The sequence below is a fragment of the Schistocerca gregaria genome, chromosome X (genome assembly GCF_023897955.1).
Source record: "Schistocerca gregaria isolate iqSchGreg1 chromosome X, iqSchGreg1.2, whole genome shotgun sequence".
Lineage (NCBI taxonomy): Eukaryota > Metazoa > Arthropoda > Insecta > Orthoptera > Acrididae > Schistocerca > Schistocerca gregaria.
In genome coordinates, this window is record NC_064931.1 from 653729661 (window position 1) to 653751272 (window position 21612).

General features: G+C 45.5%; 1 protein-coding gene across 4 annotated transcripts in view; it reads right to left on the bottom strand.

Annotated features, from left to right (window-relative positions):
• LOC126299048 (uncharacterized) overlaps nucleotides 1–21612 on the bottom strand; it is a 396802-nt gene that overhangs the window by 133742 nt on the left and 241448 nt on the right. For 2 of the 4 annotated variants that reach the window (XM_049990703.1, XM_049990702.1), the window contains exon 1: nucleotides 17150–17223. The exons of the other annotated variants lie outside the window; for them this stretch is intronic. In XM_049990703.1, the coding sequence (XP_049846660.1) occupies nucleotides 17150–17165 (16 nt within the window). In that variant the 5' untranslated portion in view covers nucleotides 17166–17223. Of the gene's footprint in view, nucleotides 1–17149; nucleotides 17224–21612 lie in introns of those variants that run through there. 4 annotated transcript variants of the gene reach the window in all.

Below are 21612 nucleotides of genomic sequence, written 5' to 3' on the forward strand. Positions count from 1 at the left end.
GCGCACCTCCCAATCTACTATAGGAGAGCGTTTTCAATTTACTTAGATCTTTCAATATTCCAGTTGTCTGAATTAAAACTTAAGTGAAATTTCCCACTCCTGTGGGAATGAAGATTTATGGGGTGATTCAAAAGACATGTCCCATAGGACAAAGTCTACATTGGTGATTCAGTACTCTTGATCCATAGGATAAAGAGACGAACTCATGCTGTAGATATGCTTTAATCGCACAAACAAAATGTTATATCCTAGGTCAATGACGAACTGAAACTGAACAGTACAATGCAACTACCATCTCCGGTCAGTTGTTCGCACGTACCTCTAATGAAGGAGGTATTCAAACTCATTGACATTTCGGCGGTGTGGTGGTGCTGGGACGTTCCTCTCGTTATAGTTTTCGCTATCTCCACTAATAGCGAATTTGTCCTACGTGACATGACTTTTGAAACACCCTGTATAGAAAAGTGGTCCTAATCCCTAGTGTCTTCCAAATCCTGTGATACGTCTCCAGATTTGGGCTGAGTAGACCGTAGTACCACTTCCCCAGTCGACTGAGCTGCCCTGGTCTTCGTATTCAAGTGAAGGTGCTATCTTTCAAAATTATGAAGATGTTTTCAAAAATGGTTCAAATGACTCTGAGCACTATGGGACTTAACATCTATGGTCATCAGTCCCCTAGAACTTAGAACTACTTAAACCTAACCAACCTAAGGACAGCACACAACACCCAGCCATCACGAGGCAGAGAAAATCCCTGACCCCGCCGGGAATCCAACCCGGGAAACCGGGCGTGGGAAGCGAGAACGCTTCCGCATGAGCACGGGATGCGCGCAAGATGTTTTCAAACGTAGCCCATTCTACAACTTCCCCTGACAGCACCATGAACGCTGAAATTACCGTTGGTAACTCGTGGATATATGACGTTATCCATTAGACTGTAAAAACCATGCTTACTGTAGACAACATTCGGTGCCCGATATACAACCAGAACTCACGTTACACTATTAAATATTCTTCAGGGAGACCGCAACCAGCCTCAAATAATTTAAAAAGAACTGTATATTATTTACACGACTGGTTTCGAGTCAGTATGCACATCTTCAGATGGCTACCATTGTTTATGTACGATTCCTTCTGTTACTGTGTTACTGTACTGCATAAAAAAATTATGTACTTAGGGCCACTTTGTTTGTTGTGTAGCAGCAGGCTACAATCTGCTGGTGATACTGACATCGTATTAAAACAAGTTTTGTCTTCCGAAGTTGGTCAGAATGGCCCGAAACCGTTCATAATCATACATTTTTAAAGTATTTCCACATCTACATCTACATTTATACTCCGCAAGCCACCCAACGGTGTGTATCGGAGGGCACTTTACGTGCCACTGTCATTACCTCCCTTTTCTGTTCCAGTCGCGTACGGTTCGCGGGAAGAACGACTCCCTGAAAGCCTCCGTGCGCGCTCGAATCCCTCCAATTTTACATTCGTGATCTCCTCGGGAGGTATAAGTAGGGCGAAGCAATATATTCGATACCTCATCCAGAAATGCACCCTCTCGAAACCTGGCGAGCAAGCTACACCGCGATGCAGAGCGCCCCTATTGCAGAGTTTGCCACTTGAGTTTGCTAAACATCTTCGTAACGCTGTCACGGTTACTAAATAACCTTGTGGCGAAACGCGCCGCTCTTCTTTGGATCTTCTTTATCTCCTCCGTCAACCTTATCTGGTACGGTTCCCACACTGATGAGCAATACTCAAGTATAGGTCGAACGAGCGTTTTGTAAGCCACCTCCTCTGTTGATGGACTACATTTTCTAAGGACTCTCCCAATGAATCTCAACCTGGTACCCGCCTTACCAACAATTAATTTTATATGATCATTCCACTTCAAATCGTTCCGCACGCATACTCCCTGATATTTTACAGAAGTAACTGCTACCAGTGTTTGTTCCGCTATCATGTAATCATACAATAAAGGATCCTTCTTTCTATGTATTCGCAATACATTACATTTGTCTATGTTAAGGGTCAGTTGCCACTCTCTGCACCAAGTGCCTTTCCGCTGCAGATCATCCTGCATTTCGCTACAATTTTCTAAGGCTGCAACTTCTCTGTGTACTACAGCATCATCCGCGAAAAGCCGCATGGAACTTCCGACACTATCTACTAGGTCATTTATATATATTGTGAAAAGCAGTGGTCCCATAACACTCCCCTGTGGCACGCCAGAGGTTACTTTAACGTCTGTAGACGTCTCTCCATTGATAACAACATGCTGTGTTCTGTTTGCTAAAATTTCTTCAATACAGCCACACAGCTGGTCTGATATTCCGTAGGCTCTTACTTTGTTTATCAGGCGACAGTGCGGAACTGTATCGAACGCCTTCCGGAAGTCAAGGAAAATAGCATCTACCTGGGAGCCTGTATCCAATATTTTCTGGGTCTCATGAACAAATAAAGCGAGTTGGGTCTCACACGATCGCTGTTTCTGGAATCCATGTTGATACCTACAGAGTAGATTCTGGGTTTCCAAAAACGACATGATGGTTCAAATGGTTCAAATGGCTCTGAGCACTATGGGACTCAACTGCTGTGGTCATTAGTCCCCTAGAACTTAGAACTACTTAAACCTAACTAACCTAAGGACGTCACACACATCCATGCCCGAGGCAGGATTCGAACCTACGACCGTAGCAGTCGCACGGTTCCGGAAAACGACATGATACGCGAGCAAAAAACGTGTTCTAAAATTCTACAATAGATCGACGTCAGAGATATAGGTCTATAGTTTTGCGCATCTGCTCGACGACCCTTCTTGAAGACTGGGACTACCTGTGCTCTTTTCCAATCCTGTGGTACCTCTCATTCCTCTAGAGACTTACGGTACACGGCTGTTAGAAAGGGGGCAAGTTCTTTCGCGTACTCTGTGTAGAATCGAATTGGTATCCCGTTAGGTCAAGTGGACTTTCCTCTGTTGAGTGATTTCAGTTGCTTTTCTATTCCTTGGACACTTATTTCGATGTCAGCCATTTTTTCGTTTGTGAGAGGATTTAGAGAAGGAACTGTAGTGCGGTCTTCCTCTGTGAAACAGCTTTAGAAAAAGGTGTTTATTATTTCAGCTTTACGCGTGTCATCCTCTGTTTCAAAGCCATCATCATCCCGGAGTGTCTGGATATGCTGTTTCGAGCCACTTACTGATTTAACGTAAGACCAGAGCTTCCTAGGATTTTCTGTCAAGTCGGTACATAGAGTTTTACTTTCGAATTCACTGAACGCTTCACGCATAGCCCTCCTTGCGCTAACTTTGACATCGTTTAGCTTCTGTTTATCTGGGAGGTTTTGGCTGCGTTTAAACTTGCAGTGAAGCTTTCTTTGCTTTCGCAGTAGTTTCCTAACTTTGTTGTTAAACCACGGTGGGTTTTTCCCGTCACTCACAGTTTTACTCGGCACGTACCTGTCTAAAACGCATTTTACGATTGCCTTGAACTTTTTCCATAAACGCTCAACATTGTCAGTGTCGGAACAGAAATTTTCGTTTTGATATGTTAGGTAGTCTGAAATCTGCCTTCTATTACTCTTGCTAAACAGATAAACCTTCCTCCCTTTTTTTATATTCCTATTAACTTCCATATTCAGGGATGCTGCAACGGTCTTATGATCACTTACTCCCTGTTCTGCACTTACAGAGTCGAAAAGTTAATGTCTGTTTGTTATCAGTAGGTCCAAGATGTTATCTCCACGAGTCGGTTCCTTGTTTAATTGCTCTAGGTAATTTTCGGATAGTGCACTCAGTATAATGTCACTCGATGCTCTGTCCCTACCACCAGTCCTAAACATCTGAGTGTCCAAGTCTACATCTGGTAAATTGAAATCTCCACCTAAGACTATAACATGCTGAGAAAATTTATGTGAAATGTGTTCCAAATTTTCTCTCAGTTGTTTTGCCACTAATGCTGCTGAGTCGGGAGGTCGGTAAAAGTAGCCAATTATTAACCTTGCTCGGTTGTTGAGTGTAACCTCCACCCATAATATTTCACAGGAACTATCCACTTCTACTTCACTACAGGATAAACTACTACTAACAGCGACAAACACGCCACCACCATTCGCATGCAACCTATCCTTTCTATTATGGCCAGCTGCGGTCCCCTCAACAATATTTCGTTCAATTACAGCGACAGAGTTCAGTAGGATGTAGCGTAGATAAAAAAAAAATTGCTGTTGTATTTCCTTTTTGTGTGCTAATGGCTAATGGCACATACCTCGAATGAATAATTTCCTGCGTTTATGGGTCTATGGTTACACTGAATTTCATTATTTATTATACAGATAACTTCACCAAACTCATCTTTTTCATTTCAACGAATTGTATTACATCCTTGCTGACAGGTGCTATTCTCGACGTAACTGAGCTTCTGCCAACCTCACAGTAACCAGTTCACATTACTTTTAATAATGACTTGGGTATCCCCTATTAGAACAAACATTGTGAATGTTCCAGTTAACTTAAACGTTAAACTGCTCAGTAGCTTTTGTGTTACAGACTTAAAGAAACGCTTCTCGTTCAATCTTACAATACGATTCTTCAGTTCTTTCGAGGTCAGTGATAGCAGGAATGCACATGTCACATAATATACCACTACATCTTGGAATTGCAAATGACGTCATTGACCCCGTATGAGTTTTGAGCAACTGAAGTGGCAGCAGTCGGGACAACGTAGAAAAATCGGTAGGATCTTGGGACATTGGTTGTGTCCGCTGATTTTGTGTTGGCAAAAGTTAGACCGTTGCCTCCCGTTGACTGTGTAGTGCTGTGGCGGGTCTGATGGGCCTCTCACTGCTGGATTGCTTGACCAGAAAGCGTTGATTGTGCAGCCGGTGGTGGCGCTTTGCACCTACTCTTGCCACTGTCTGCCACATGTTCCTCTCCTCGCTGATTCTGCGGAGAACGTCCTCATTTCTTTTCTTATCAGTGCACCTATTTTTTACATCCTTCTGTAACGTTACACCTCACACGCTTCAATTCTCTTCTTTTCCAGATTTTCCACAGCAGATGATACACTTCCATGCAAAGATGCGCTCCAAACGTACATTCTCATAAACTTCTTCCTCAAATTAAGGCCGATGTTTGATACTAGTAGAGTACTTTTGGGCAGGAATGCCCTCTTTTGCTGTACTGGTTGCTCTTTACGTCCTTGTTGCTTCCTCATCATTTGCTCTTTTGCTTCAAAGTAACAGAAGTCATTCGCTCCTTCTAATAGTGTGCTTGCACCTTATAAACTCAGGGTATTCCCTGCCCGTGGTCTGATAGGATCCTCCACAGTTAGCACATTCATTATTTCCCTCGAAGTTGCGTTTGGTTAGCTTGTGCTGAACGGCACATTTTGCATAGCGCACACCACCGCGACACTGATCTTGGGTGTATCTCTAGCGGAGGAAGCTACAGCCCCATGTCACATTCTGAACATGCAGTTATACACTGCAGATCGCACTCATAATGTTTATAGATGTCGGAAAGACAACTCTCCAACTAATCGACAGATGGTCTTAATGAATGAGAAGTTTGGTAATGGCATTTCGCAAGGCTTTCGATATGACACCGTTTCGACGGTCTGAAGGTTGATATCACTGCTTATTAATTCAGTTTATCGTGGGCTTTACGAAGCTGAGTCGATCTCATTCCAGATTTACCAGCCACAGAAAAATCTGACGTGATTATTTTATTGTATCGTGTAAATGACATCAGTATGTAGGCTTTCTCTGTGAATTTCATTGGTGAAATCTTCTTCGATTAGCAAGCGAATCGTGGCGTCGTATTGTCGCAATGTTTCGACTAGTTTCCTAATCACCATCTTCAAGCGATGTCAAAGACGCGAGTAGATTTAATCAACATCAGTATGCTTTCTACATGTTTCTACTGAGTTCTGATATTCTACTATCCATGTTCACAAAGTCTGTAACACACGATTTTCCTGAGCAGTTGTGAAGCGCTGCAGTGGATTTCTCTGCAGGAATGATTTTATTGAATAGGACATTGTTATAACAAGTGTGTTACTAGATATTTGATGTGGTGAAAGCACCATTTGTTGACTTTGTTAGTCATCAGTACAAACTTCATGTGGTTAAGGTGCGATAGTCATTTTAGAAATGTTCACATACACCAAGCAGTGCCTTTTAAGTACTACGCTAGGGATATGTACGACTTTGCGCGAGACGTTGGCAGGTGGCATATAGGTTTTAGCCGAATTTGACCTGGTAGCTGCGATCTCGGAAAGTAGTCTATTGTAAGAAAATCGTCTTTCCATTTAGCACTTCATATTCACTTGTCAGTATCATCTGCACACAGAACTGCGCAGAAACTGAAACTGGAATCTCACAAGGTAACGGAATTCTATCAAATGACAAATTCAGGTACTGTAGTCCGTTGTCAATAACGCGACTGGCTATTGCAGTTTGTGCATGACGGAGGGGCTGACTCTAAAATGCTCTTTTGCTCTTTATTCTGATGAAGATCTACATCATACTAAGCAAGCCACCTAATGGTGTGTGGCGGAGGATACTTCTGGTAGCACTAACTGATTCCCCACGAATGGCACGTGGGAAGAATGATTGTCGGTAAGCCTCTGTAGTGGCTCTAATGTCTCGAATTTTCTCGTTGTGGTGATTATGCGAGATGTGTGTGGGAGGAAGTGATATGACGTCAGATTCTTCGCGGAAAATGTTCTCTCGAAATTTCAGTGACGCACATCGCCTCTCTTGTAATGACTGCCAATGGTGCAAGTTGAGCATTTCGATAAAGCTCTCGCACCAACTACACGATCCCTTTAGGAAACGCTCCACTCTTCGTTGGATCTTCTCTATCTCTTCTCTCAGTCCACCCTGGTAACGATCCCATATTGATGAACAATACTCAAGGTTCGGTAGAGCAGGCGCTTTATACGCCATTGCCTTCGTTGATGAAGATTCTTCCTGTGTATCTCAGTCTGGAGTTTATTTTTCCTACTATTTGTTTTTTGTGGTCATTCTATTTAAAGTCGCTCTGGACAGTTATTCGTAGATATTTTACTATAGATACCGTTTCTAGTAGTTTCTCATCAACCGTGTAGTTGTACAGTAGTGGCTTTCTTTCCCTATGTATCCGTAATATGTTACATTTATTTACTTTCAGGTTCAGCTGTCCAAGACTGCATCATTCATCCCTTCTCTACTGAAAATCTATATTGTCTTCTGGCGTTGCTCGTTTCCTACAGACAATCGCATCATCTGCGAACATTATTAAAGAGCATCCGACACGTTCTACCAGGCTATTTATATACACTGTAAACAGTAAGGGTCCTATCACACTTCCCTGAGGTACTCCGGAAATTGCCTTTATATCTCTCTATTTTGTTGCGTAAAGGGCGACGTGTTGAGTTCTCTCAGAAGGAAGTCTTGAATCCAGTAGCAAAGCTGCTCCGACACTCGACAAATTGGTATTTCTTTCGCTAAACGGCAATGCGAGACGATGTGAAATGCCTTTTTGAAGTCAAGAAACACAGCATCAACCTTAGCGCCGTTGTCTATAGCGCTATGGATCTCGTGGAGGGACAGAGTGAGCTGAGTTTCGCAAGATCTCTGTTAGCCAAATCCATGTTGATTTTTATAGAGGAGATTTGCTTTCTCCAAAAACGTCATAATTGATTACTATACAACATATTCCATTACTTTACAACAGTTTGACGTCAACAATATACACTCCTGGAAATGGAAAAAGGAACACATTGACACCGGTATGTCAGACCCACCATACTTGCTCCGGACCCTGCGAGAGGGCTGTACAAGCAATGATCACACCCACGGCACAGCGGACACACCAGGAACCGCGGTGTTGGCCGTCGAATGGCGCTAACTGCACAGCATTTGTGCACCGCCGCCGTCAGTGTCAGCCAGTTTGCCGTGGCATACAGAGCTCCATCGCAGTCTTTAACACTGGTAGCATGCCGCGGCAGCATGGACGTGAACCGTATGTGCAGTTGACGGACTTTGAGCGAGTGCGTATAGTGGGCATGCGGGAGGCCGGGTGGACGTACCGCCGAATTGCTCAACACGTGGGGCGTGAGGTCCCCACAGTACATCGATGTTGTCGCCAGTGGTCGGCGGAAGGTGCACGTGCCAGTCGACCTGGGACCGGACCGCAGCGACGCACGGATGCACGCCAAGACCGTAGGATCCTACGCAGTGCCGTAGGGGACCGCACCGCCACTTCCCAGCAAATTAGGGACACTGTTGCTCTTGGGGTATCGGCGAGGACCATTCGCAACCGTCTCTATGAAGCTGGGCTACGGTCCCGCACACCGTTAGGCCGTCTTCCGCTCACGCCCCAACATCGTGCAGCCCGCCTCCAGTGGTGTCGCGACAGGCGTGAATGGAGGGACGAATGGAGACGTGTCGTCTTCAGCGATGAGAGTCGCTTCTGCCTTGGTGCCAATGATGGTCGTATGCGTGTTTGGCGCAGTGCAGGTGAGCGCCACAATCAGGACTGCATACGACCGAGGCACACAGGGCCAACACCCGGCATCATGGTGTGGGGAGCGATCTCCTACACTGGCCGTACACCTCTGGTGATCGTCGAGGGGACACTGGATAGTGCACGGTACATCCAAACCGTCATCGAACCCATCGTTCTACCATTCCTAGACCGGCAAGGGAACTTGCTGTTCCAACAGGACAATGCACGTCCGCATGTATCCCGTGCCACCCAACGTGCTCTAGAAGGTGTAAGTCAACTACCCTGGCCAGCAAGAACTCCGGATCTGTCCCCCATTGAGCATGTTTGGCACTGGATGAAGCGTCGTCTCACGCAGTCTGCACGTCCAGCACGAACGCTGGTCCAACTGAGGCGCCAGGTGGAAATGGCATGGCTAGCCGTTCCACAGGACTACATCCAGCATCTCTACGATCGTCTCCATGGGAGAATAGCAGCCTGCATTGCTGCGAAAGGTGGATATACACTGTACTAGTGCCGACATTGTGCATGCTCCGTTGCCTGTGTCTATGTGCCTGTGGTTCTGTCAGTGTGATCATGTGATGTATCTGACCCCAGGAATGTGTCAATAAAGTTTCCCCTTCCTGGGACAATGAATTCACGGTGTTGTTATTTCAATTTCCAGGAGTGTAGGTCTGTAATTGTGTGCATCTGTTCTGCGGCTCTTCTTGAAAACGGAAATGATTACGCTTTTTCCAGTCGGTAGGTAGCCATCGTTGTTCCAGTGATACATGGTAAACTGATGTTACAAGGAGAGAAAGTTCTTTCCCATAATGTTTTTAGAATCTTATACGTACCTCATCTGGTCCTGAAGCCTTTCCACTACTAAGTGACTGTAGTTGCTTTTCTGTTCTGCGACCGGTTATCTCAATATCTGCCATTTCGACGTTCGGATGGTGATTGACATGAGGGACTGTGTTACGATTTACGCAAACTATTTCGGAAGACCGAATTCAAAGTTTCGGAATTTTCCCTCTTATCTTCTGTTTCGGTGCCAATATGGTCTTTGAGAGAATGAATATAAGTTCCACCCGCTTAATGATTTTACACAAGACCAAAACGTCTTAGGGTTTTACTCAAATCGGTTCAAAAAATTTTACTTCATAGTCACTGAACGCTTCTCTCATTGCTCTCATTTCGGTCATTTTCACTTCGTTCAACTTTTGTTTGTCAGCTAGGTTTTGACTTCTCATGAATCTGAGACGAAGCATGGTTGTATTAATTAATTGTCTGCAAATTACCGTTTGAAGAGCGGCTCATGAATAATAAGTCACTTGTTAGTTAGGAGGATGGTTTGAATGTAATGACATGACAGGTCGGCCGAAGTGGCCGAGCGGTTCTAGGCGCTACAGTCTGGAACCGCGCGACCTCTGCGGTCGCAGGTTCGAATCCTGCCTCGGGCATGGGAGTGTGTGATGTCCTTAGGTTAGTTAGGTTTAAGTAGTTCTAAGTTGTAGGGGACTGATGACCTCAGAAGTTAAGTCCCATAGTGCTCAGAGCCATTTGAGCCAAGGACATGATATGCGATGTCTTACTGGAGATAACACGCATCCTTAGTCGAGGTCGTTAACGCTCGCCTATATATTGGCGTTCGGGACGTTCAGCTAGGAGGCAGCCAATTTGAACCATACCGATGGAAGAAATTTTCGTCGCTTATATTTGGCCTGCAAGTGGAGGATAGATGGCGGCGGTGAGTTGGTGATCACCTGACTTTACACCAAGACCCTGGATTAAATTCCAAACTTCTCCGGTGATTACCTGACTTTACACCAAGACCCTGGATTAAATTCCAAACTTCTCCGATGGATATCATGGAGTGAGATCATATGACACTGTTAATCTTGATCCGTCCGTCCGCATGGCGGCTTCCTTGGTGCTGCTCAGGAGGGTTTCACCCTCTGCATTATCTCAGTATCATAAAACAGAAACATGGCAACATGCCATACACGTTACTTCACAGTCTTTGCCTCAAACTTCGTGGCTTGATAGATCATGTCATGAGAAACAGCTTTTGTTAGAGACAAAATGTTCGCTAAAGCTTTCCGGCAACGTTAGGTATCCTTTCGTATTGGTTATCCCTGAAAGGTGGCGGGGTGAAGGCAGTCTGTGGCGTACACATGCCTTGTGTGTTGCCTATAACATTCAGTCACCTGCTCCGTGTGAAAGGGTTACGCCCAGCAAACTTAAATCTCCTGATTCGCATCTAACGTACCTTTCTTCGCTTAGAGATACTCATCCATAAGGTTTTCTTGTCGAAGGTCGCTCTATCAGTCTACTGGTGTAGGTAGTATGCAGCACACCTGGTTAATAGCTACTGGTAGGCCGGTGAAATGTCGTCGTCCAAGGGCTGGAAAATACTAAAGGACGTCTACCATTACTCAGAGGTGTCAGCGAACATATTGTCTCTAGCAAGAGTTGCTTCCATGATGTGATCTGTCACCGCTAGAATCTTGATGCAAAGACACTGAAGTGCCCTCTATACAGTCCAATATAGCAATCTACACTTAACAGATACAATTAAGACGCAACTCACACACCACGAAGTAAGTGGCCGTGGTGCACGGAGGAAGAAAACTCTTTCTGATTAGGCGGCTGCTATCCTCCGGGTAATATCAGACTCTTTCTTTCACAGTGGAGGTACGAGGGGCAGTCAAATGAAAACCGAACACCCGCCACAACCGGATCATGGAACTGTTCCATTCGAAAGTAATTACCACACGCGTTAAGACATTTATTTCACTAGGAGACTAGATGATCAATTCCTGTTTCGTAAAACGTTGTCGACCGTTGACGGATCCGCAACTGCACCCACTCTTGCATTTACTTATCCGACTGAAACCGACGTCCACGCATGCCTTTCATCAGGTCGCCAAAGGTGTGAAAATCACACGGTGAAAGATCCGGGCTGTACGAAGGGTGTTGTAGTGTTTCCCAACCATATCGCTGAAGGGTAGCCTTCGTCTCATTGACAGTGTGGAACGGGCGTTCTCGTGCAACACGATGATTCCGCCCGACAGCATTCGAAAAATTCCACATATCCCCCGCAGAAGAAATCTAAAGCTGTTCACACCAGTTCTTCTACCGCAGGGGGCTTCTCCTCGTCGAGTTCCTCGAACGTCGAATCACAATCAATGTGCAGCACTATGAAGACAATTTTGAGAAACTGCGCCGCCATTACGCTTCAGCGATTTGCTTGGGAAATACCGCAACATTCTCCGTACAGCAAGGATGTTTTGCCGTGTGATTTTCACATCTTTGGCGACCTGAAGGACATGCGTGGAATTCCGTTTCAGTTGGGCGAAGAAGTGCAAAAGAGGGTGCGGTTGTGAATTCGTCGCCGGCTGGTGTGGCCGAGCGGTTCTAAGAGCTTCGGTCTGGAACCGCTCGACCGCTACGGTCGCAGGTTCGAATCCTGCCTCTGGCATGGATGTGTGTGATGTCCTTAGGTTAGTTGGCTTTAAGTAGTTCTAAGTTTTAGAGGACTGATGACCTCAGATTTTGAGTTCCATAGTATTCAGAGCCATTTGAACCATTTTGTGAATTCGTCAGGGGCCGACCACGTTCTAGTAAACAGGAATTGATCGTCTCGCCTCTCAGTGGGATAAATGTGTTAAGGCGTGTGATGATTGTTTTTGAATGGACTCATTCAATGGTCCCGTTGCGGCGGGCACTGGTTTTCATTTGACTACCCCTCATACGTGGTATTGTCCTCTTCCAACGTATGAACCTATTCAGTTATATCAGCTATATACAGGGTGAGTCACTAACTGTTGCATCTAGAATAACTCCGAAAGTATGATAGTAGCTGAAAAGTTTGTGGGCCAAATGTTGCATGGGAAAAAGCGTGCCATCATATGATATCGGTTTTTTGTTGCTAGGTGGGGTCACTCAGAGATATGAAGGTCAACTTTTTTTTATGGGATGTTATAGTTTGGTACTTATTTTCTGATAACGGCACGTTTAGTGGATACGCTGTATTCGGAGAATATTTACTATTTGCACGATATACGAGAGAGAATTGTCAGAGCATGTGCTTCAATAAGTGCCGATGTGATAAGGAATACCACTAAATCCGTGATAAGAAGATTGTAGCACTGAATTGATACCAACGGCCATCACTTCGGAAACCTTCTGTACATGGACGTTCATGCCACCTTTGTGACCTTCGTTGACCTTCAAAGGCCTTACTGTTGCACATCATTGGGTTCGTTTCGATAGCCGCTATCAGAAAATGAGTAAGAAACTATAGCACACCGTCACAAAAAAAACAAAGTTGACCTTTATATTATATATCTGAAGCGACACCACCTAGCATCAAAAAACCAACATCATATGATGGCCCCCGTTGTCCCTTGCTACATTTGTCCCACAAACGTTTCAGCCACTATCATACTTTCGGAGTGGCAATAGTTACTGAATCACCCTGTATGTACTTCTACTGATGTTCTCAGAAACAGTAGGCACCGTTGTCATTAATAAGTGTCGTAGCATCAGCTATTAACAATCAGAGAGAAGCATCGAAATCGGGAACTGAATAGTCCTCAATGGGCAAGTCAGTAGCTAAGAGGGTCTGAGTGGTTCAGTGGAGACCTACGTCTAACAACACAGTAAGTATCCTTGCACTTCCTAGTGTAATCAACGTTCAGCAATTACACCTTATACCCTTCACTAACACAGGGTAGTGGAACGAGGCATGCTGAAAAGCGCCTCCGATTTTTTTTATGTGGAAACTCTTAAAGCTGTTCAAATAAAACAAAAGTTATTAACATTCTACTTCTTTATTTTCCACGTCTACATATTTGCAGTCCTCTGCGGCTAGACGGCTCAGAATTGTAGCGCTTAGCTTGGCGGTTTGTAACGTAACGATGCCGGTGTGTGTGTGAAACAGCGGGCTATAGTCGGGTTTCCAATTCTAATACTTCGTCCACGCTTAGAGCACCCTTTCCTTCATCATGACAATATCAGACCACACACGAGAGGTGCGATATCTGCAAGAATCCGACGCCTTGGGTTTACCGTCATCGATCATCCTCCATACAGTTCCGACTTGGCCCCATTCGATTTTCATTTGTTTACAAAACTTAAACAACACCTTCGAGAACTTCGCTTTGATAGTGATGAAGAGGTGCAAGCTGAGTTGAGGTTGTGGTTCCTTCAACAAAGTCAAACGCTCTACAGTGACGGTATCAACAAACTGGTGTCTCGGGAGAAACGTGTTCGTCCCCAGGGTGACTATGTTGAGAAATGAATATGTAGACATGAAGAATAAAGATGTAGAATGTAATATTCTTTGCTTTATTTAAAAAAGCCTTAAAAGATTTCAGATAACAAATTCGGAGGCATTACTTTTCAGCACGCCCTTTTAATATCTTTGGGTGGGGTTATGGTGGTGTATACGGAAGTATTCCATATTTTGAGAGGTGATAGTATGGACAAAAACAAGCAACATATGTCAAGTAAACATATGCTCTAAAATGCGTTTGTTCGTATTCGCTCCTCTGCAACACATCTCTTCTACTGCAAGTCCTTTGCTATTACGTACGAGCTACAGAATGCAGTAAGCAAATGAGAACACATTATTCTGTTACTGTGAAACATCAGAGCTTCGAATATAATCTACTTGCTATTACATGCGACCACCACTTGTGAGCCAAAGCTAAAGGAAATGTGTTGACCATCACAGAAAAGCGTGCTTCAGTCCGCTGTCTTCGGAAATCACTCACTCTACGAAAAACTCCAGAGTAGTCACGTATGAGGTTGCTGGCATTGATGATGCGTTCCTTTAGTGTTTGTGAATCGTTAATGGAGCTTGCGTACACCAAAGATTTCAAGGTCCCCCACAAGCAAGACTCCAAAGGATTAAGATAGGGGGAACGAGTTGGCCACTGTGCTGAGCCTCCCCGATCAGTCTATTGCCCAATGAATGCCTGTGTGAGGTGTCCTCGGACATTTGGGTGAAAATGTGCTGGTGCTCCAGAATGCACGAACTACATCTCCAGCAGTTGTTGGAATGATACCTCTCCTATCAGGACAGACAAGTCGTTTGGCAGGAACTGAAGATACCTCGCACCAGTCAGCCTGTTTGGTCGTATGTTGTGTCCTATTAGTCTGTCGCCAATAATTCCTCCCACACATTAATTGAAAATCGGCGCTGATGTCATGCTAGATCAACTGGATGTGGATTTGCATCAGCTCACACATGCTGGTTACGAAAATTGACAATTTTATCTAGTGTGAAACAAGCCTCGTCTGCGAACAGTATCTTAGTTGCGAAAAGTGGATCTTCACCACATCTTTGTAACAGCCACTGGGAGAATTGCCTTCTGGTAGGCTGATATTGTGGCGGAACGCTGGCAGATGTTTACTGCACGCTCAAAAATGGCTCTGAGCACTATGCGACTTAACTTCTGAGGTCATCAGTAGCCTAGAACTTGGAACTAATTAAACCTAACTAAGGACATCACACACATCCATGCCCGAGGCAGGATTCGAACCTGCGACAGTAGCGGTCGCTCGGTTCCAGACTGTAGCGCCTAGAACCGCACGGCAACTCCGGCCGGCTACTGCATGCTGTAACCACAGAAAATAACTGAGAAATGTGTCCCCCTTTGTTTATTGCATTCTGCAGGTTCTTCGTAATAACAAAGAACTTGTACAAGGAGATACGTGTTTCGCAGTAGCTATTAAGGTATGCATTTTAGAATCCATGTTTACTGGACATTTTTGCCTCGTTTTGGTCCATACTTTCTCCTCTAAAAATATGGAATACTTTTTTTAACACACTGTATTGTGATGAACTTCTCGAAAACAGAAGGCACGGTTGCCGTGAATCAGTGCTGTAGCATCGTCTTCTGGCAGTTTGAAAGGATATGCGGAAGTGGCAGCTGAATAATTCATAGAGGAGAAGCCGAGAGACGAGAAGGTCAGAGTGCGACCCAATAGGTCAACGACAACCTGCGTCTGACAAAACAGTCAACATGCTTGCAGTTTCTGGTGTAACGACTCGACTCCCACTCTGGAGGGCGACGTTTCAACTACATCTATATCAACATCTACATCTATATTAACAACATACTCCATAAACCAACTAACGGTGCGTGGCGGAGGATAATTCTGGTGCCACTAACTGATCCCTCCTTCCCTGTTCCACTCGTGAATGGCGGTTGGGAAGAATGATTGTCAGTGAGCCTCTGTATTGGCTTTAATTTCTCGAATTTTTTCGTCGTGGTCATTACGCGAGACGTATGTGGGAGGAAGTAAAATGCTGTCAGACTCTTACTGGAAAGTGCTCTCTCCAAATTTCAGTAGAAAACTTCTCCGTGATACCCAACGCCCCTTTTGTAACGACTGCCAATGGAAACTTCCTGGCAGATTAAAACTGTGTGCCGGACCGAGACTCGAACTCGGGACCTTTCACTTTCGCGGGCATATCAGCGCACACTCCACTGTAGAGTGAAAATTTCATTCTAGAAACATCCCCCAGGCTGTGGCTAAGCCATGTCTCCTCAATATCCTTTCTTCCAGGAGTGCTAGTTCTGCAAGGTTCGCAGGAGAGGTTCTGTGAAGTTTGGAAGGTAGGAGACGAGGTACTGGCGGAATTAAAGCTGTGAGGACGGGGCGTGAGTCGTGCTTGGGTAGCTCAGTCGGTAGAGCACTTACCCGCGAAAGACAAAGGTCTCGAGTTCGAGTCTCGGTCCGGCACACAGTTTTAATCTGCCAGGAAGTTTCATATCAGTGCATACTCCGCTGTAGAGTGAAAATTTCATTCTAGACTGCCAATGGAGTTTGTTGAACAACTCGGCAATGCTCCCGCGCCGCTCATCGTTAGATCTTGTCTGCCTCTTCTATCATTCCTACCTGGTAAGGTTCTCATATTGATGAACAATACTCAGGAATCAGATGAACATGCGCCTTATAAGCCACTTCCTTCGTGGATGAGTTACATTTCGTTAAGATTCAAATCTCCGTCCGGCCATCTGGATTTAGGTTTTTCGTGATTTCCCTAAATCGCAAATGCCGGATTCGTTCCTTCGAAAGGGCACTGCCGATTTAATTCCCATCATCAACTACAGTCCTGCGACCATGTATGTCGCGCCACAGGGTTACATCGTTCCAAATAGTGTACAATTACTGCAGTCTTGACATTTTACACTGTTCACAAACACAGTGTAATGGTAAGGTTACTGGGTGATATTACGATTGCCTACCGGTATTTATGACGACATTACGGTGTTTGTTACCTTACACTTCAGACAAAAAAATAACGATAGACTGGTGACACGCGCAACTACACGTGACACATGCCCACGCACGAACAAAGCCAATAAGACGTGCTGAAGCGATATATGGTGACAGCAAGAGAATGACAGCCTTAAGCAAGGACTTAGACTTCAGGTGGATCGTGAATTGCGTCGTTTCCAGCTAAAATAAAGCCCATTTACTTGCACTCTTACAACGCCGATTCACTTCCTTAAATGACTAAAGTAGCTAATGGATCAGTCTCGTCCGCCAAAGCACGTAGAGACGCAAAAGCTGCCAGCTATGGAGAATTACAGAGGCAGTTGACGTGAACTGCCGCTAGTAAGAGGGCTGTCAGAGGGCGATTGGTGCGTGGTAGCGCCTTACCTGCGATGAGGCTCATGGCGCCAGCCAAGCGACATAGCGGCAGCGGACCCACTGCCGTCGATACGCCGGCACACGCCGACCCACGCCGCCGCCGCCGCCGCCGCCGCTGCCGCACCTGCGCACTGCTCGCCGCCTCCACAGCCTCATTAACGTCTCTGGTAATTACATGTCTACGCGTATCGATCACCAGGTTGACAGCTTACAAGAGGCTGCCGTTAACATCGCTTTTGTGAGGTTGTCAACGACATTGGCGTGTCGTTTTGGGACGTTGATAAATCTCTTCTTACTCCTCGAAACGAATCTTTGTCTTCGCTTTAGTATTAAAATCTGGTTTTCTGTAAATTCCCGTTGTAATTTAATGATATAAGGAGCAGTTAAATGAAAACGAGACAGATGGGAAAAAGTAAGTAAAACGCTAATTATTTCAAAAGCCATAGCCATAACTGTTAAAATGTTATCCCACTGTGAAACATGATCGGTTAGTGTCTTCATGGAGAAATGTTTGCGCTTACCTACAAAAAATGACTGTACTCAGGCGTGCATCTCTTCGACTGAAGCAAATCGACGGCCACGAACGTCTTACTTCACGGCTCCAAAAGTCTGCAAATCGCATGGGGAGTGATCGGAGCTGTATGGAGGATGAGTAAGGACTCTCCAGTGAAACTTCTGCAGCATAGTGGAAAAAACATGCCAACAAAATGCGCCGGCCGGTGTGGCCGTGCGGTTCTAGGCGCTTCAGTCTGGAACTGCGTGACCGCTTCGGTCGCAGTTTCGAATCCTGCCTCGGGCATGGATGTGTGTGATGTCCTTAGGTTAGTTAGGTTTAATTAGTTCTAAGTTCTAGACGACTGATGACCTCAGAAGTTAAGTCGCATAGTGCTCAGAGCCATTTGAGCCAACAAAATGCACGCTCATAAGTTGCCAAGGCTGTTTCGAGGACGCAGCAAAAGTTTCGCTGAAAAGCCGTTACACATCCTCCATACAGTCCTGATTTCTCCCCATGCGGTTTCCATACTTTTGGAGCCATGAAGAAAGACATTCGTTGCCGGCGATTTGCTTCGGACGAAGAGACGCACGAGTAGGTACAATCACGGTTTCGTATGCAACCGCAAACATTTTTCCATGAAGGCATTGACCGTCTTGTTCATAGTGAGATAAATGTATTAACATCTATGGCGATTACTTTTGAAATAATAAACAGTTTACTCACTTTTTCTACATCTGTCTCGTTCTCATTTGAGGGCTCTTATAGTATTTCTAATGGTCTTACTCGCTGGTGTGCGTCTTCTTGGGCTTGTTTTCACGAGCCCGTCGTGTCTGTAGTTTCTTATGTCTCGGTGGCCTTCTTTGAGTTAATTTCAGTATGGGCTATATGCGGCATAGACACCTATTTGAGAGCTGGCATTTATAGCGTCAGCTAATATTATGCCGAGGCCCCTTTATCTTTTTTATATTACGTTTGAAATCATCCTGTTTCGGCTTATATAAACATCCTGTTTGCAGCCTTCTAATACACCATAGTAAACTGTGCATACGTTCAACGATACCTAGCGGTCGAACCTTCTTAGCTGTTTGTACTGCAGCTGTAAGCACAATGTGCCAACGACGGCCCTACATCACGGGTCATCAATGTTCTTCCCAGTGTTATCATGGTTTTATATTTTGTGACAATGCCAATCATTGCTAAAAAAATTTATTCGCTTGTTTTACTAAGTTTAAGGAGACAAGTATGTTACTTGTTATATGCTTCTCAGGTCATGTCGATCAACGCTACTGCTTATACTGTTGTAACTTATCATAATTTTAAAAAATGGCTCTGAGCACTATGGGGCTTAACATCTCAGGTCATCAGTCCCCTAGAACTTAGAACAACCTAAGGACAACACACACATCCATGCCCGAGGCAGGATTCGAACCTGCGACCGTAGCGGTCGCGCGGTTCCAGACTGAAGCTCCTAGAACCGGTCGACCACCAGCGGTCGGCTATCATAATACTTTTACTCATAAATACGCCAATTGTTTCTTTCTTAAGTCAATTTGATGATTATCGTAACGATCGAAACCGGCTACTGAATTAAATGAACGAATTTGCGCTCAAAGACTGCTTTGGTTTCCACGTAGTCTTAAACACTGGATCACTGTTACCATCAAGGCGATCTTGCCACCCCTCACCAAAGTCGAGAAATTTGCAGTTCACCTCGGACAGCCTTAGTTCATTATTTGATAAACAGTTGTCATAAACAGCATTTAGGATTAAAAGTATTGGCTATCGCTGGCCACTACTTTCTCCGATATTTCGGGCAACATATGAATGCCGCGGCGGAAAATCTGGGCGCATTTTAAGGAGATCCAAGAATCGATTCAATTTAGCACTTGTTCGTATGACCGGAAGTGCTGATCAACAGCCCGTGTGCCATTGATCGGAAAAGGTGGTAATCGTGGCGAGCGATGTTTGGAGAATACGGCGGAGGGGATAGGACTTCCCATTTCAACGTTTTCAGGTGTATTTTGACGGGACTTGCAACATGAAATCGAGCATTGTCATGCTACAAAACCACCTTTTCATGTCAATCTTTGTACAGCAGCCTTTTGTCTTTCAGTGCTCGGCTCAGTCACATCAACTGCTTTCGATAACGATCTCCTGTGATTGTTTCCGTCGGTTTCTGTAGCTTCGAAAACTTTTTTTATTCCACCGCTATGCCAGTCTTTGACTTCAAAATCACCGTTATTGAAGCGCTGAATCCAGTCCCTGCAGGTTCTTTCACTAAGAGGTGCCTCACCATAGATCTTACCCGACATTTTATGAGCATCAGCTGCAGATTCTCTTCATCATAAAGCAGAAAATTAAAACTACCCGGAAATAACGAGAATTGGGCTCGTAAGCTGACATACCCAACAGACATTAATTTAATGATGCAATGACAAATCGACTAATATTTTGATGGCGTTATGTTTACAAGTACCTGAGATTATTTTATGATACTTGCGACGTACCACCTGCACCACCACTTGCCGCTACTGCCATCTGTTTGCAGAACGGCGGAAGCAAAGTTGTAGACCTATACACTCCTGGAAATTGAAATAAGAACACCGTGAATTCATTGTCCCAGGAAGGGGAAACTTTATTGACACATTCCTGGGGTCAGATACATCACATGATCACACTGACAGAACCACAGGCACATAGACACAGGCAACAGAGCATGCACAATGTCGGCACTAGTACAGTGTATATCCACCTTTCGCAGCAATGCAGGCTGCTATTCTCCCATGGAGACGATCGTAGAGATGCTCGATGTAGTCCTGTGGAACGGCTTGCCATGCCATTTCCACCTGGCGCCTCAGTTGGACCAGCGTTCGTGCTGGATGTGCAGACCGCGTGAGACGACGCTTCATCCAGTCCCAAACATGCTCAATGGGGGACAGATCCGGAGATCTTGCTGGCCAGGGTAGTTGACTTACACCTTCTAGAGCACGTTGGGTGGCACGGGATAAATGCGGACGTGCATTGTCCTGTTGGAACAGCAAGTTCCCTTGCCGGTCTAGGAATGGTAGAACGATGGGTTCGATGACGGTTTGGATGTACCGTGCACTATTCAGTGTCCCCTCGACGATCACCAGAGGTGTACGGCCAGTGTAGGAGATCGCTCCCCACACCATGATGCCGGGTGTTGGCCCTGTGTGCCTCGGTCGTATGCAGTCCTGATTGTGGCTCTCACCTGCACGGCGCCAAACACGCATACGACCATCATTGGCACTAAGGCAGAAGCGACTCTCATCGCTGAAGACACGTCTCCATTTGTCCCTCCACTCACGCCTGTCGCGACACCACTGGAGGCGGGCTGCACGATGTTGGGGCGTGAGCGGAAGACGGCCTAACGGTGTGCGGGACCGTAGCCCAGTTTCATGGAGACGGTTGCGAATGGTCCTCGCCGATACCCCAGGAGCAACAGTGTCCCTAATTTGCTGGGAAGTGGCGGTGCGGTCCCCTACGGCACTGCGTAGGATCCTATGGTCTTGGCGTGCATCCGTGCGTCGCTGCGGTCCGGTCCCAGGTCGACGGGCACGTGCACCTTCCGCCGACCACTAGCGACAACATCGATGTACTGTGGAGACCTCACGCCCCACGTGTTGAGCAATTCGGCGGTACGTCCACATCTCGGCACAGGAAACAAGCTTGACACTTCCTCCTCAACGCCAGTGATTTCACACTGGTTAGAGTGAGATTGGAAGTGAGTAAAACTGCTGGAACAGCAGTCCTCACTCGCTAGAGGCCTCAAGGAGGGGCCATGTGACGTAAAACACCGTTGTTGCTAGCCATAAGAGGACGGACAGTGATGTTTAGCTTTCAGCTGAACTATGTTTCTGTCACACTTGTTTGTTACTGTAAAAACCAGGGACATCCCTACCTACATAGTAGGAGAGGGGGAGGGATTTTACCGTGATCAGAGGCTCCACGGAGG